The 18,817-nt window shown below is 42.2% G+C and overlaps 1 protein-coding gene across 1 annotated transcript in view; it reads left to right on the top strand.

Moving 5' to 3' along the window:
* The window catches only part of LOC106611355 (FERM domain-containing protein 6), a 64,041-nt gene that overhangs the window by 40,171 nt on the left and 5,053 nt on the right, over positions 1-18,817 (top strand). Inside the window, exons 4-13 of the mRNA XM_014211509.3 lie at positions 2,633-2,712; positions 5,459-5,535; positions 6,241-6,427; positions 8,118-8,273; positions 8,386-8,451; positions 8,547-8,615; positions 11,339-11,513; positions 11,968-12,279; positions 12,814-12,951; positions 14,063-14,154. Of these exons, the coding sequence (XP_014066984.1) occupies positions 2,633-2,712; positions 5,459-5,535; positions 6,241-6,427; positions 8,118-8,273; positions 8,386-8,451; positions 8,547-8,615; positions 11,339-11,513; positions 11,968-12,279; positions 12,814-12,951; positions 14,063-14,154 (1,352 nt within the window). The remainder of the gene's footprint in view (positions 1-2,632; positions 2,713-5,458; positions 5,536-6,240; positions 6,428-8,117; positions 8,274-8,385; positions 8,452-8,546; positions 8,616-11,338; positions 11,514-11,967; positions 12,280-12,813; positions 12,952-14,062; positions 14,155-18,817) is intronic.

Raw genomic sequence — 18,817 nt, 5'->3', positions numbered from 1 at the left:
TCTCTCTCTCTCTGTCGGTTTCCCTCTCTCTGTTGGTGATGCATCGATATGACATTTTTGGACGATACCGATATCCAATATTTTCCTTTCAAACCTACTTCTTTCACTTACTTGCTGTGCTGTTTCGTTGTTCATTTGTTCAGTCGTTTCATTCTCAACCAGGATTTCTATGGAACACCGTGTGGGTGTTTGCGTGTCAAAAAAGATACATGTCAAATAACACTATTTGACCAATCAGGACCTGAATATGACTGCACGTCACATAATTTAACGCGTTCATGAATTATTTACGTGGTTATTACACATTGATGACACTATCACTCATATTTCATATGTCACAACGATTCATCGATACATATGCTATGATGCTGGTAAAGTTGTCTCATGCACCTACAGTGCTGGTCATTAAAAAAAAGCTAGCTTACTAATGGATGCAAACAATGTCCATAGCAAAACGACAATCTGTTTCAGTAGCTATATAGTTAGCTAGCTAACTATATAGCTAGGTGTCATCTAAAATTTATGAGACAGTTCTTATTTGATTAATGGTGGTCGGACCCATCTATGTGAAGCTAGCCACAATAAGGATTAGCCACAATAGTGGACTTTGCGGTTAGCCTTAAATAATAGTATGTCTTTGACAGTGATGCAAATGAATACAAATAGTATAATTATGCCATATTTGAATAGATCATGCTCAACAAGTTTGGAATGTTATAAAATATCAACAAAAGATTATTTGTTAAATTGACAAATCTGTTGAAATCACACTGGATGTATTATACTTTAGAATTGCATTGGGGCATCCTTATTTCACTGTACAGTCTTACCTGTGGTTTGTGGCTCAATAAAATGGTATCAGTCTACTCAGTGACACGCAGAGAACATTAGCATCGTAGCTCTTATTGTGGGACTCTGAAACAACTGTGAATTGAACCACATTTATTGTCAACCTATGTATTGAACACTATTCCCGAGGAAAAACAATACTGCGTGGAAGTCTAACTCTGAGGAGGACGTTGGGGAACAAATATCTTGGGTATTGCTTAGACTGATACCCATTTCATTTATCCCCAATCCTTAGGTAAAGCTGTACAGTGCAATATGAATGTCAAGACACACAATAGGCCGACTGGGGAGGTGATTTCAAGTAGCTGAAGTTCAATTTCATGAACTGAAGGTAAATTTCAATAGGCGAACAAGTGGCTACCTAGCTAATACTTACAAGGATCATTGCTAAGAATAATGAAAATGACTGCAGTTTCTACTGGTCATTATTTTCAGGCTGTTTGTATTGGTGCTAGCTAGGTACCAAGCTAAAGCTAGCTAGCTACCCCAGAGGTTTCGGTCGAACAAATAATGCTTTATTACCAACACGGTATTGTAAACGCATCGTCCATGGCCGGTGTTTGCTTGTTTGCAGACTTTTTTTTTTGTACTGTTTTGACAGTACTATTGATAGTAGTGGTGGCGTTTGGCTTGCACGTGCAAATTCAGAACACACAAGATTCTACAAAAGACCTGTTATTTGACGTGTCAAATTAAAAGCTTATTTAACTCGTCAAATAGTGTTATTGTCATAGTACTCACTCACACACACTTTATTCGATTCAGTAGACTATTGACATGGCCAGATTGTCTGAGTGCTGTCCTGAGGCTCTATGGGGTTGGTTTGGGTTAGTGAACGGAGCCTCAGTTCACTGAAGGGACTCTTCTCTTGTTTCGTCTCTTGACATTGTAGGGCTGTGTGGTGAAATGTTTCAGGGTCACTTGTTTTTAGGTTGTAAAGTAAGGAGGAGAGGGTTTTGGCCCAATTCTGCTCGACATGCGTTATTTAAAGGTTTTCTTTGCACTTACAATAGTCTTGCAAAACTCTGCGTGCAGTATTTCCATTGGATGTTTGTCCCATTTGGTCAATTCATTATTAGAGAGTGGACCCCATACTTTGCTGCCATATAAAGTAATTGGTTATAAAACTTAATGATACAATTTTGAGCCAGATTCTAATTGGAATTTTGATTTGAATGGCATAAGATCTCTCTGTGTCTCTGAGGGAGAGGGAGGTAGGGGGAGGGAGAGAGGGACTAGCTGACTAGTCTGCTGCCAAGTTGCACAAGATTGAGGGTTGGGTGGGGTGACAGAAGTATGTGGGTAGAGTGATTGGTCAGTGCGAGGGGGTTGGAGCTGGGGGTTGGAGCTGGGGGGTAGAGCAGGGGGTTGGAGCTGGGCTGGGGGTGGGTGGTAGGTATAGAACTGGGTTTGGGTTAGGGGTTAGAGTGTGGGTGGTTAGTCACTGTTTGCCTTGTGATTTTGCGCTGTTCTGACAAGCAGTTCAGGAATGTCCCTAAATCAACCCCACTGGTTCCTGGTCAATAGACCTGTCCTGCAGGGCATATGATTGCCATCAGATGAGATGAACCAATTTTCAGAACAGCACTGGCTGACTGGCCCTGCTGCGATTTTTGTTTTCCTTTGCAGCTGCTTGCAGTTGTCACTGCCTTTGTCTGTCAACTACCTATGTCTGTCTGCTACACAGGAGTCAATGGGTGACTCATTCCATGCATATCACCGACCCAGAGACAACTGTCATCATAAAGCGACTCAATTTAACCCTTTGTGTGTGTCCCCCCAGACAATGAACACATTTACATGGAGTTGGGTCAGAAGCTGTCTAAGTACTGTCCCAAGGAGTGGAAGAGAGAGGCCAGCAAGGTGAGTCAGTCTGCACAACCAAATAGTATCCAGCAAGCACATAACGTTCTGAGAACCATATATTTCTTAGGGCTTGGTGTGAGTGTGGTTGTCCTATGGTTATTTTGCATACAACCTCCCACAATTTTCTGGGAAAGATGCAGGATAGCTGCTTGGCTTTGCTCAGCAAATGTAAGGAATTTGACAAAAAAAAATAACTTTAATTAGTTGGTATTTCATTAATTCAACAGAACGTTTCCTCATGGTTCTATTAAAATCATGTTCTCAGAACAATAAGAACTCTCTCTGTCCTCTATCTTGTTAAGTGTGTTCAGGTGTGTTGGCCACACCTGATCTTAATGAGTGTTTCCTTTGAAATGGGGTCTGTTTGAATAGACTCAAATGAACAGCTTTGTATGAGTTAAAAAATAACATGGCATGCTAGCTCCATCTTGGTGGTGCAGTGGACTAATTCCATGAATAGAGAACAGAATATTATAGGTTTGAATCACGGTGATGCTGTGCCACAATAAAAAATAAAAAAAATGTTTGCATGATTTAATACCTAAGCAAATAAATGTCCACGTGTCCTATCTGTGCTTGGAGTTTGAAACAGTTAACCCAAACTAAGCTGGCGGTGTTATTAAAAGTTGTATTGAAACATTCAGTGAAAGCTTTAAGGAAGCTATTCAAAAACCTCCAAATAAATAATGTTCTCAGAATGTTAAAACATTCAGGAAACCATAGTAAAAAATTCTCAGATCTGCCCTGCAACCTAAAAATGAATGTTCCCAGAACAGACTAAATGTTCACTTCCGTTCTCAGAACTTCTAAAACATTTTCAGTTTTCCCGATCGATTGAAACCATTTCCCTGTTTGACCGCTAGGTTTTATAGGTATTACAGTTGAAGTCGGAAGTTTACATACACTTAGGTTGGAGCCATTAAAACTTTTTTTTCAACCACTCCACAAATTTCTTGTTAACAAACTATAGTTTTGGTAAGTTGGTTAGGACATCTACTTTGTTCATGACACACGTAATTTTTCCAACAATTGTTTACAGAAATTATTTCACTTATATATCACTATCACAATTCCAGTGGGTCAGAAGTTTACATACACTAAGTTGACTGTGCCTTTAAACAGCTTGGAAAATTCCAGAAAATGATGTCATTGCTTTAGAAGCTTCTGATAGGCTAATTGACATCATTTGAGTCAATTGGAGGTGTACCTGTGGACGTATTGCAAGCCCTACCTTCAAACTCAACTTTGCTTGACATCATGGGAAAATCAAAAGAAATCAGCCAAGACCTCAGGAAAAAAATGGTAGACCTCCACAAGTCTGGTTCATCCTTGGGAGCAATTTCCAAATGCAATAGTACGCAAGTATAAACACCATGGGACTACACAGCCGTCATACTGCTCAGGAAGGAGACGTGTTCTGTCTTCTAGAGATGAACGTACTTTGGTGCGAAAAGTGTAAATCAATCCCAGAACAACTGCAAAGGACCTTGTGAAAATGCTGGAGGAAACGGGTACAAAAGTATCTATTTCCACAGTAAAGCGAGTCCTATATCGACATAACCTGAAAGGCCGCTCAGCAAGGATGAAGCCACTGCTCCAAAAGCGCCATAAAAAAGCCAGACTACGGTGTGCAACTGCACATGGGGACAAAGATAGTACTTTTTGGAGAAATGTCCTCTGGTGTGATGAAACAGAACTGTTTGGCCATAATGACCATCGTTATGTTTGGAGGGAAGAGGGGTAGGCTTGCAAGCCAAGAAACACCATCCCAACCATGAAGCACGGGGGTGTCACCATCATGTTTTGGGGGTGCTTTGCTGCTGGAGGGACTGGTGCACTCCACAAAATAGATGGCATCACGAGGACGGAAAATTATGTGGATACATCGAAGCAACTTCTCAAGACATCAGTCAGGAAGTTAAAGCTTGGTTGCAAATGTGTCTTCCAAATGGACAATGGCCCCAAGCATACTTCCAAAGTTGTGGCAAAATGGCTTAAGGACAACAAAGTCAAGGTATTGGAGTGGCCATCACAAAGCCCTGACCTCCTATAGAAAATGTGTGGGCAGAACTGAAAAAGTGTGTGCGAGCAAGGAGGCCTACAAACCTGACTTAGTTACACCAGCTCTGTCAGGAGGAATGGGACCAAAATTCACCCAAGTTATTGTGGGAAGCTTGTGGAAGTGGGTACCTGAAATGTTTGACCCAAGTTAAATAATTTAAAGGCAATGCTACCAAATACTAATTGAGTGTATGTAAACTTCTGACCCACTGGTGAAAGAAATAACATCTGAAATAAATCATTCTCTCTACTATTATTCTGACATTTCACATTCTTAAAATAAAGTGGTGATCCTTACTGACCTAAAACAGGGAATTTTTACTAGGATTAAATGTCAGGAATTGTGAAAAACTGAGTTTAAATGTATTTGGCTAAGGTAGTTGCAGTTGCAAACCGTAGTTAACTTCAGAATTCAACTGTATGACTCTATGGCTCCGACTGAATCATTTAGTTAACTATCGTTTCAACAGCAAACGGACTATCAGGGTTACAAGATTTGCAAGATTGACTGTCTGTTGGGGGGTAATCTTAAATTCAAATATGTGAGCAACTGCTGTTGTTTTCACTGTCAGGATGGAAGTTTTTGATTTTCTATTTGCAGAATGAATACACTGTCTTGATGGTTTGATTTGCTAGAAAATAACAAAACCAATGTTTTTCATTTGTATCTTGTTGTTTTCAGGGCATCGATCAATTTGGGCCTCCTATGATCATCCACTTCAGGGCTCAATATTACGTTGAGAATGGGAGATTAATAAGGCAAGTAATCCCACAGAGATCCTATAAATTACTATTTGATTCTGAATGCAATTCTATGAGTAATCTCCTCTTACACAAACTTAAGTTTAACAATCAGAGCCAAGTGTGATATCATTCTGAATAAGCGGTTTGGATTGATAGATACTGAAGCTGCTTGATTAGATCTAATACGATGGCGTGTTTCTGAGGACCAGGATAGAAAAGTGAGGGAGCTCATTGTGGCTTAATGTCCCAATGGGGGTGAAAAGGAATAAGTAAGTACGTTACGAAGGTTATGTCTCACCCCAGGGTAATGTCTTCTCCTACTGTACTACAGGAATCTGAGAATGGTGATCTAGCATAGTGGGATGTGTTTGTATCATGATGTCTCCTCCCCCAGGGTAACGTCTTCTTCCCCCGGGGTGTAACGTCTTCTTCCCCCGGGGTGTAACGTCTTCTTCCCCCAGGGCAACGTCTTCTTCCCCCGGGGTGTAACGTCTTCTTCCCCCGGGGCGTAACGTCTTCTTCCCCCGGGGCGTAACGTCTTCTTCCCCCGGGGTGTAACGTCTTCTTCCCCCGGGGTGTAACGTCTTCTTCCCCCGGGGTGTAACGTCTTCTTCCCCCGGGGTGTAACGTCTTCTCCTACTCTACTACAGGAACCTGAGAATGGTGATGTAGCCTAGCAGAATGTGTTTGTATCATGTCTTCTTCTCTCTTCACTTCCAGTGACCGCTCAGCCCGGTACTACTACTACTGGCACCTGAGGAAACAGGTGTTGCTATCGCAGTGTATGCAGAGAGAGGAGGCCTACTTCCTGTTGGCAGCCTTCGCCCTCCAGGCCGACTTGGGCAACTTCAAACGCAACAAGCACTTTGGGAAGTACTTTGAACCTGAGGCCTACTTCCCTCCATGGGTAAGTAGATCTATCCTTCTGACCTAACCAGTACCAAATGGAGTTTTTCACTGTGCATCTGCATTGCTTGCTCTTTTTTGTTTTAGGTTGAGTATCTGTAAAGCACTTATTAAAAAGGGTTTTATAAATGTAATTGATTGGAGTTGCCCAGGCAGTATTATGACCTTCCTTTCCATTCCCCTTAGCCCCTGTAACCCTTCATTGTTTGCAGACCTGAAAATGGGTATAGTCAGTGTAGTGCTGAAATTTCCACCATAATGCTACAGATATGAAAACATAGAAGGGTTAGGACCAAGGGATAAGGAGTAAATTAGGACCGGCTAAGTGTAGTCTAGCACACAGACTGAATGTAGGTTTGTAGCCAGTTTCATTAATCATTGAGCTCCAACAATTTGAGACACTACCTCATTGGAGCATGCTGGGATAGCTGGCTCTAGGACGCTAGTTTTATTTTCGTCCCTGGTAGTGGCACACAGCACGCTTGACTCTTTAGAGAAATCATCTGGATGTGAGCTGGCTAAACTTGCTGCCTCTCCTCTTCGACATGCCCCCCTCGCCTCCCGGACACGACGGTGCCCCACCCCTCTAATTACCAACCACTTCCTGTGATTAGTCTGTTGCCGTCCCATTGGTCCCATATCCACTTTGAAGCCACAGGGTCAGGAAATGGTTGTACATTCAGGAGTGGTACATAAATGCATCCTCTCAGGGTGTTCTCTAACTGGTTCTGAGTGAGTGACTGGGTTCCGGAGAAACGCCCCAAATCCAAACCTGAAACTGACTGAGTCCAGTGGGAAAAGCACCCTATCCCCTATATAGTGCACTATTCTGACCATGGCCCCTAGGGCTCTGGACAAATGTAGTGCACTACACACTGAGTATACCAAACGTTAAGAACACCTTCCTAATATTGAGTTGCAACCCCCCCCCCCCCCCCCTTGCCCTCAGAACAGCCTCAATACGTCGGCATGGACTCTACAAGGTGTCGAAAGCGTTCCACAGGGATGCTGGCCCATGTTGACTCCAATGCTTCCCACAGTTGTGTCAAGTTGGCTGAATGTCCTTTGGGTGGTGGACCATTCTTGATGCACACAGGAAACTGTTGAGTGTGATAAACCCAGCAGCGTTGCACTTCTTGACACAAACCGGTGCGCCTGGCACCTACTACCATACCCCATTCAAAGGGCACTTAAATCTTTTGTCTTGCCCATTCACCCTCTGAATGGCACACATACATAATCCATGACTCAATTGTCTCGAGGCTTAAAAATCCTTCTTTAACCGGTCTCCTCCCCTTCGTCTACACTGAATGAAGTGGATTTAACAGGTGACATCAATAAGGGATCATAGACTGACTAGGTGAATCCAGGTGAAAGCTATGTCATGGAAAGAGCAGGGGTTCTTAATGTTTTTATACTCAATGTATAGGGAATAGGGTGGACGACACCTTTTGTGCCCAGCTGGACGACGCCTTTTGGGATGTAATATAAGTATATGAGGCATCTGTCTTCCCCTGGGCGAGGGGTTTCATCAACCGCCATTAACCCAACTGGCAAGCCTTCCCTCCTTTCTTCTGCCAGTGAGCTGACATCAGAACCAGCAGAGGGAGTTCACTCTACTGAGAAGCTTGTATGAGAGAATTCCTTTGTCACCGCACTGAAACCAGCCTATATGTCTGCCTCTCTTCCAGGTGAAGGCCAAGCGAGGCCGGGATTACATCCTGAGACACATCCCCAACATGCACAAAGACCTGTTTTCCCTCACCGCCTCAGAGGCTCATCTCAAATACATCAAGGAGTGTGCCCAGCTGGATGATGTTACAGTCCACTACTACAGACTCCATAAGGTCAGAGGTCAACCTGGACGGACACACACACACACACACACACCACACACACACACACACACACACACACACACACAATTAACTTACCAATAAACTTATATTTCTTCCCCAGGACAAAAAGGATGTGGAGGGTTCCATGACTTTAGGACTGACCTTGCGTGGGATCCAAATATTTCAGGTACAGTAGTAAGGATGGATAAATGTGTCTAGGTCATGTGTTATTAATGTGTATGGTTTCTATGACGATTTCTATCATGTTTCTGTTTCTCTCAGAACGTGGGGACAGTGAAGCAGCTCCTGTATGATTTCCCCTGGACCAATGTGGGCAAACTGGTGTTTGTGGTGAGTAGAGCCATAGAGATGGTATTTACTAAGAGGTAAGGCTGAGACGATGCCAGTATCGCGATACTTGTTAGGATCGTGGCAAGGAAATGTCGGATGTCATTAGGCACTTTGAGGGCCTAGGGGAGTCTCTCTCTTTCTGGAAGTTCTGTTTTGTCTCTCATGATCCCAGCGGTGACGTCTTTGAAACTTGAAGCCAGTCTTGACTTATGGCAGTGGTTAGTGAAAGTTCAGCTCCTACACAGAGTATAGTTGTGGAAATAGTGACACAGAGCTCCTCTTCTCTGTTGGGTCTTACCCCTAGCTGCTACAGTCACTTCACTACCAGCTAGTTGCCAACTAGTCAATGTTCAGGTCAACCAGAAAACAAACATCTGTTAACATCAAACACACTATCAAGCAGGTGAATAGTACAACAACAAAAATAATACAAAAATCAACATGTCAGTTTAAGCTAGAGATATCTGTTTTGTCGCACATCCGCATCTGCTGTGACAGAGCTAGAGCTGTGTTTGTTAGACCATGAGACATCCCGCAAATCGGTGTTCTCACAAAATCATGTGTGGCATCAAACAGTTTGGCCAACAAACTATTATGACCCCTCTATGGAAAGATGAGACTCTCACGAACATGGTGTTCTCCGTTTTGATCGTCTGCATGGAACCTGTCTGAATTCGGTACAGCCGATCTGCCAACTTCTGTCTGTAGCATCCAAACAGTTTGGGCTACACTCTAATATGACCTAAAGGTGAGACTCTCACGAACACAAACATGCCGTTTGTTTTTCTCTAGGACACCCACAAACCTCACGACTCGTCTGAAGGTCCCCTGATATCAGTTGAAAAGTGCTGAAAATTAGGTGTTAAATACATGTTTTCTGATCTTTCTTATCTCTCAGATATAGGACATGGACTATTTGTTGTTGTAACGTCTACGCTGGGAGTCGGGAAGCAAGTTCAGGGAGTGACTTAATAATAAATACACAAGGAACAAAACAAGAAACACGAGTAGCGTACAGACATGAAACAAAGGAACAGAAACAACGCCTAGGGAAAGAACCAAAGGGAGTGACATGTATAGGGAAGGTTAATCAGGCAGGTGATTAGGTCTGATGATGTGCTTAACGATGGTGACAGGTGTGTGTAATAATGAGCAGCCTGGCGACCTCGGGCGCCGGACAGTAGGGGGAGTATACGTGACAGTTGTTCTATGTAGTGAATCTGTTATTCAATGCTTTTGTATAGGCTAATAGCAGTAAGGCCAAATACCATTTTTCTTTTTTTTAAATTGATACGTCAAGGGGTCTTAAGATTCAAAATTAAATAGCCAAATGATCCTTGGTATGACCTTCTTAAAACAATTCCATATAGCTTAGTAGACGCTCCCCGAGCTTAGACACGGCTTAGACTCTCATGGTTTAATAATAAAGTGGTCTTCAATACATCTAAAACTAAAACCATTGTTTTGAACCAAATACATTCTCAAAGACCTAAACCTCAAATGGAGTTGTGTGTGACCGTTGAGGAAGCTAAACTCCTAGGTATATCATTGGATGGTCAATTATGGTTGAGTCATATTGACAAAGTTGTTGTGAAGATGGGGAGGGCTATGTCTGTTTATAAAAAACATGTTCTGTGTTTTTGACACAAATCAACGGTACTAGTTGTCTGGTCCTGGTCTGGTCCTGGTCTTGTCCTGGTCTGGTCTTGTCCTGGTCTTGTCCCATCTTGATTATTGTCCGGTAATGTGGTCAAGTGGTCAAGTGCAGCAAAGAAAGACCTAGCAAATCTGCAGCTGACTCAAAACAGAGCAGCACGCCTTGCCATTAACTGCACATACAGAACCAACAACAGCATGCATGCCAGTCTTTCCTGGTTGAGTGTTTCTCTTAGTTTTTATGAGAAATGTGCTGTGATGAAAATTCCAGATTTTTGTCTGCATAAATAACATTCTGATCAGAATGTCCAGAAATGAATTCACAGCAACGCACCGTATTATACAGAGCCATGATCACAGGAAATTCCCTTCAATCTCCAATTACTCAAACAGCAAAATGACCTTTTAAAAATCGGATTAAACAACATCTCATGGAACGGTGAAGACTGTGAGGAGACACAGACACTAACACACATGCTTGGTTTTTTATTTTTTATTATTGTATTGTTTATCGTATTTTGAATTTGCGTGACTGTCCTTGTCTATCACTGTATCAGTCTATCAGTGTTTTGTTACTTGTCGTGTTTTTTGTGGACCCCAGGAAGAGTAGCTGCTGCTACAAAAGCTAATGAGGATCCTAATAAACAAATAAGAAAATGTTGAAATGTTTCTTCAGTTTGGCTTGTGTCCCTCAATCTGGAGATTCAGCTCTTGTTTTGGTTGTAAGAAGTGCCGCAGAATAGTTTTCAAAGAAGAGACAGTTCTGCGTTCTCTTCTCCCCCCCTTCATTGTGTGTTTTTGCCTGTCGGGTTATCTGGCTCTCTAGCGAAGTGTCTGAATCCTCTCATGCATATCCCTCTGCAAACAAACTGAACATTCAAAAAGATGCAACACACACTGGTGTCTGAATCACACAGGGTCGTCGCTCCGTTAGTATCTCAGACACCAAGATCTTCCATAATCAGTGTTAAACATCAATCATACGTCAGCTGGATGACATGTAGATAGAATCCTTGTACGATATCTTCATGCTAACTCCTATTCCTCTCTCTCTTGTCTGGTTTCAGGGGAAGAAGTTTGAGATCCTGCCGGATGGTCTCCCGTCGGCCCGTAAACTGATCTACTACACCGGTTGTCCCCTGCGGTCCCGCCACCTCCTACAGTTACTCAGCAACAGCCATCGCCTCTACATGAACCTGCAGCCTGTTCTCAAACAAGTCCGGAGGCTAGAGGAGAACGAAGGTACACTGCATACCGGGACACACCTACCTGGCCATGCTGCCATCTTGCCATACTGGAGAAATTTGACTCCCTGGATTCTCCTGGTGTCTCTGCCTGATTCAGCATTCCTTCCCTTAGCCAGTTGTAATGTTGATATTTACATTTTAGTAATTTAGCACACGCTCTTTTCCAGAGTGATTTATAGAAGCAATTAGGGTTAAGTGTCTTGCTCAAGGGCACAGACAGATTTTTAACCTAGTCTGCTCTGGGATTTGAACCAGCTACCTTTTGGTTACCTGCCCAACACTCTTAAACCGCTAGGCTACCTGCCGCCATATTCCTTTTTCCTACATCTTTCATGTGTAGGGCATATCCATAATTCCTTAGGAGTGAATTCTCTATCTGACCAGCTCCTGTGAGGCTCTTTATCTGTGGTACTGCTGTGTCTAACCCTCTGTCTATCCCTCCTCTCCAGACAAGAAGCAGTACCGTGAGTCGTACATCAGCGACGCGTTGGAGCTGGATATGGACGGGCTGGACAAGCGTTCCCGGGCCAGTGGCAGCAGCGCCGGCAGCACTGTGTCTCACCTCAAACGCCTGTCTCGCCACTCTACCGCCAGCCACAGCAGCTCACGAACCTCTGGGGTGGAGACAGACAGTTTTCTGGCCCCCGGGGGGGCCCTGCACCGGGCCCTGAGAACCTGCAGCTCTTCAACTACTAGCCATGGGAGCTCACACACCTCGGGGGTCGAGAGCGGGGGCAAGGAGCGGATGCTGGACGATGATGGTAAGGCAATCAATTGCACATACAGCAAGGGACGCACACACACACACTTTTTTTTTGTCATGCCTTCTCCCCTGCTCCGCTAGTGATCATCACTGGCCCTCTGTCTGTCTGTCCCCCCAGAGATTCATATTAGTGTCTGTCTGACTGTCCCCCCAGAGATTCATATTAGTGTCTGTCTGTCCCCCCAGAGATTCATATTAGTGTCTGTCTGTCCCCCCAGAGATTCATATTAGTGTCTGTCTGTCTGTCCCCCCAGAGATTCATATTAGTGTCTGTCTGTCTGTCCCCCCAGAGATTCATATTAGTGTCTGTCTGTCTGTCCCCCCAGAGATTCATATTAGTGTCTGTCTGACTGTCCCCCCAGAGATTCATATTAGTGTCTGTCTGACTGTCCCCCCAGAGATTCATATTAGTGTCTGTCTGTCCCCACAGAGATTCATATTAGTGTCTGTCTGTCCCCCCAGAGATTCATATTAGTGTCTGTCTGTCTGTCCCTCCAGAGGTTAATATTAGTGTCTGTCTGTCTCCCTCCAGAGATTGAGATGTTAGTGGACGACCCTAAAGACTATGAGGAGCTCCATGAGCTGACCCTGGACCTGAACCAGGACCTGTGCATCCACATCACTGAGGACATGCTGACCATGTCCCCTGACCAGACCAACGGATACTCTGGTACATACAACCACTGTCTTAGCTTCTCTACCCAGACCAGATCAACATATACTCTGGTACATACAACCACTGTCTTAGCTTCTCTACCCAGACCAACGGATACTCTGGTACATACAACCACTGTCTTAGCTTCTCTACCCAGACCAACGGATACTCTGGTACATACAACCACTGTCTTAGCTTCTCTACCCAGACCAGATCAACATATACTCTGGTACATACAACCACTGTCTTAGCTTCTCTACCCAGACCAACGGATACTCTGGTACATACAACCACTGTCTTAGCTTCTCTACCCAGACCAACGGATACTCTGGTACATACAACCACTGTCTTAGCTTCTCTACCCAGACCAACGGATACTCTGGTACATACAACCACTGTCTTAGCTTCTCTACCAAGACCAGATCAACATATACTCTGGTACATACAACCACTGTCTTAGCTTCTCTACCAAGACCAGATCAACATATACTCTGGTACATACAACCACTGTCTTAGCTTCTCTACCAAGACCAGATCAACATATACTCTGGTACATACAACCACTGTCTTAGCTTCTCTACCCAGACCAACGGATACTCTGGTACATACAACCACTGTCTTAGCTTCTCTACCCAGACCAACGGATACTCTGGTACATACAACCACTGTCTTAGCTTCTCTACCAAGACCAGATCAACATATACTCTGGTACATACAACCACTGTCTTGTCTTATCTACCAAGACCAGATCAACATATACTCTGGTACATACAACCACTCTCTTAGCTTCTCTACCCAGATCAGATCAACATATACTCTGGTACATACAACCACTGTCTTAGCTTCTCTACCCAGACCAACGGATACTCTGGTACATACAACCACTGTCTTAGCTTCTCTACCCAGACCAATGGATACTCTGGTACATACAACCACTGTCTTAGCTTCTCTACCCAGACCAATGTATACTCTGGTACATACAACCACTTGCTGTCTTCATTCACTCTGTTTTAGGACAGCCTCCTATCTCAGTGAGACTGGTTGAATTGAACTTGGCTTGACGGTCAACAGATGGTGATGTATTAGTTGTTTTTTATGAATGTCATCCTCTCTGTCTGCACTGTAGGACTCATAGTGAAGGACGTCAGCTCATCCACCTCCAGTTCCTCTGAGACCGTTGTGAAGATGAGAGGCCAGAGCATTGAGTCTCTTCCTCAGGTCAGTGACAGTTACGACGTATCCTGTTTGGTACTGACTAGGGATGTTAACAGTTAACCGTTTACCGATTAGCCGCCAAAATAAATCTGACCGGTCATGCTTATCGGCCAATAGGCTATTTGCATAATGTAATGGAATTAAATTGATGCGTGTGTATTTTCGTTAGTTCGTCATGCATCTTCTTTATAACACGCGTGCAGCATATGTTACATGAGCACAACAACATCCCCTGTTGGACAGCTGTTCTATTGGTTTTCATATCAATTCTATTTTGTTGTTCAGAAACCAAAGACACAATCCTAGTGATATTAACGACCACATCCTAGTGAAATGAACACCATCCTAGTCAAATTAACAACACCATCCTAGTCATGTTAACAACACCATCCTAGTCAAATTAACAACACCATCCTAGTCAAATTAACAACACCATCCTAGTCATGTTAACAACACCATCCTAGTCATGTTAACAACACCATCCTAGTTAACAACACCATCCTAGTCATGTTAACAACACCATCCTAGTCATGTTAACAACACCATCCTAGTCATATTAACAACACCATCCTAGTCATGTTAACAACACCATCCTAGTCATATTAACAACACCATCCTAGTCATGTTAACAACACCATCCTAGTCATATTAACAACACCATCCTAGTCATGTTAACAACACCATCCTAGTCATATTAACAACACCATCCTAGTCATATTAACAACACCATCCTAGTCATATTAACAACACCATCCTAGTCATATTAACAACACCATCCTAGTCATGTTAACAACACCATCCCAGTCATATTAACAACACCATCCTAGTCCTGTTAACAACACCATCCTAGTCATATTAACAACACCATCCTAGTCATGTTAACAACACCATCCTAGTCATGTTAACAACACCATCCTAGTCATGTTAACAACACCATCCTAGTCATGTTAACAACACCATCCTAGTCATGTTAACAACACCATCCTAGTCATGTTAACAACACCATCCTAGTCATATTAACAACACCATCCTAGTCATATTAACAACACCATCCTAGTCATGTTAACAACACCATCCTAGTCATGTTAACAACACCATCCTAGTCATATTAACAACACCATCCTAGTTATATTAACAACACCATCCTAGTCATGTTAACAACACCATCCTAGTCATATTAACAACACCATCCTAGTCATATTAACAACACCATCCTAGTCATATTAACAACACCATCCTAGTCATATTAACAACACCATCCCAGTCATGTTAACAACACCATCCTAGTCATGTTAACAACACCATCCTAGTCATATTAACAACACCATCCTAGTCATGTTAACAACACCATCCTAGTCATGTTAACAACACCATCCTAGTCATATTAACAACACCATCCTAGTCATGTTAACAACACCATCCTAGTCATATTAACAACACCATCCTAGTCCTGTTAACAACACCATCCTAGTCATATTAACAACACCATCCTAGTCATATTAACAACACCATCCTAGTCATGTTAACAACACCATCCTAGTCATATTAACAACACCATCCTAGTCATGTTAACAACACCATCCCAGTCATGTTAACAACACCATCCTAGTCATGTTAACAACACCATCCTAGTCATGTTAACAACACCATCCTAGTCATGTTAACAACACCATCCTAGTCATATTAACAACACCATCCCAGTCATGTTAACAACACCATCCTAGTCATATTAACAACACCATCCTAGTCATATTAACAACACCATCCTAGTCATGTTAACAACACCATCCTAGTCATGTTAACAACACCATCCCAGTCATGTTAACAACACCATCCTAGTCATATTAACAACACCATCCTAGTCATGTTAACAACACCATCCTATTCATATTAACAACACCATCCTAGTCATGTTAACAACACCATCCTAGTTAACAACACCATCCTAGTTAACAACACCATCCTAGTCATGTTAACAACACCATCCTAGTCATATTAACAACACCATCCTAGTCATGTTAACAACACCATCCTAGTCATATTAACAACACCATCCTAGTCATGTTAACAACACCATCCTAGTTAACAACACCATCCTAGTCATGTTAACAACACCATCCTAGTCATATTAACAACACCATCCTAGTCATGTTAACAACACCATCCTAGTCATATTAACAACACCATCCTAGTCATGTTAACAACACCATCCTAGTCATGTTAACAACACCATCCTAGTCATGTTAACAACACCATCCTAGTCATATTAACAACACCATCCTAGTTAACAACACCATCCCAGTCATGTTAACAACACCATCCTAGTCATGTTAACAACACCATCCTAGTCATGTTAACAACACCATCCTAGTCATGTTAACAACACCATCCCAGTCATGTTAACAACACCATCCTAGTCATGTTAACAACACCATCCTAGTCATATTAACAACACCATCCTAGTCATGTTAACAACACCATCCTAGTCATGTTAACAACACCATCCTAGTCATGTTAACAACACCATCCTAGTCATGTTAACAACACCATCCTAGTCATATTAACAACACCATCCCAGTCATGTTAACAACACCATCCTAGTCATATTAATAACACCATCCTAGTCATGTTAACAACACCATCCTAGTCATGTTAACAACACCATCCTAGTCATATTAACAACACCATCCTAGTCATGTTAACAACACCATCCTAGTCATATTAACAACACCATCCTAGTCATGTTAACAACACCATCCTAGTCATATTAACAACACCATCCTAGTCATGTTAACAACACCATCCTAGTCATGTTAACAACACCATCCTAGTCATGTTAACAACACCATCCTAGTCATATTAACAACACCATCCTAGTCATATTAACAACACCATCCTAGTCATGTTAACAACACCATCCTAGTCATGTTAACAACACCATCCTAGTCATATTAACAACACCATCCTAGTCATATTAACAACACCATCCTAGTCATGTTAACAACACCATCCTAGTCATATTAACAACACCATCCTAGTCATGTTAACAACACCATCCTAGTCATATTAACAACACCATCCTAGTCATATTAACAACACCATCCTAGTTATATTAACAACACCATCCTAGTCATGTTAACAACACCATCCTAGTTATATTAACAACACCATCCTAGTCATGTTAACAACACCATCCTAGTCATGTTAACAACACCATCCTAGTCATGTTAACAACACCATCCTAGTCATATTAACAACACCATCCTAGTCATATTAATAACACCATCCTAGTCATGTTAACAACACCATCCTAGTCATGTTAACAACACCATCCCAGTCATATTAACAACACCATCCTAGTCATGTTAACAACACCATCCTAGTCATGTTAACAACACCATCCTAGTCATATTAACAACACCATCCTAGTCATATTAACAACACCATCCCAGTCATGTTAACAACACCATCCCAGTCATGTTAACAACACCATCCTAGTCATGTTAACAACACCATCCTAGTCATATTAACAACACCATCCTAGTCATATTAACAACACCATCCTAGTCATGTTAACAACACCATCCTAGTCATGTTAACAACACCATCCTAGTCATGTTAACAACACCATCCTAGTCATATTAACAACACCATCCTAGTTATATTAACAACACCATCCTAGTCATGTTAACAACACCATCCTAGTCATATTAACAACACCATCCTAGTCATGTTAACAACACCATCCTAGTCATGTTAACAACACCATCCTAGTCATGTTAACAACACCATCCTAGTCATGTTAACAACACCATCCTAGTCATATTAACAACACCATCCTAGTCATATTAACAACACCATCCCAGTCATGTTAACAACACCATCCTAGTCATATTAACAACACCATCCTAGTCATATTAACAACACCATCCTAGTCATATTAACAACACCATCCTAGTCATGTTAACAACACCATCCTAGTCATATTAACAACACCATCCCAGTCATGTTAACAACACCATCCTAGTCATGTTAACAACACCATCCTAGTCATGTTAACAACACCATCCTAGTCATGTTAACAACACCATCCCAGTCATGTTAACAACACCATCCCAGTCATGTTAACAACACCATCCCAGTCATGTTAACAACACCATCCTATTCATATTAACAACACCATCCTAGTCATATTAACAACACCATCCTAGTCATATTAACAACACCATCCTAGTCATATTAACAACACCATCCTAGTCATGTTAACAACACCATCCTAGTCATGTTAACAACACCATCCTAGTCATATTAACAACACCATCCTAGTCATGTTAACAACACCATCCTAGTCATGTTAACAACACCATCCTAGTCATATTAACAACACCATCCTAGTCATATTAACAACACCATCCTAGTCATGTTAACAACACCATCCTAGTCATGTTAACAACACCATCCTAGTCATGTTAACAACACCATCCTAGTCATATTAACAACACCATCCTAGTCATATTAACAACACCATCCTAGTCATATTAACAACACCATCCTAGTCATATTAACAACACCATCCTAGTCATGTTAACAACACCATCCTAGTCATAGTAACAACACCATCCTAGTCATGTTAACAACACCATCCTAGTCATATTAACAACACCAT

This window comes from Salmo salar, chromosome 09 (assembly GCF_965601325.2).
Source record: "Salmo salar chromosome 09, fSalSal1, whole genome shotgun sequence".
NCBI lineage: Eukaryota > Metazoa > Chordata > Actinopteri > Salmoniformes > Salmonidae > Salmo > Salmo salar.
This window is presented reverse-complemented; position numbering and strand designations above follow the sequence as displayed.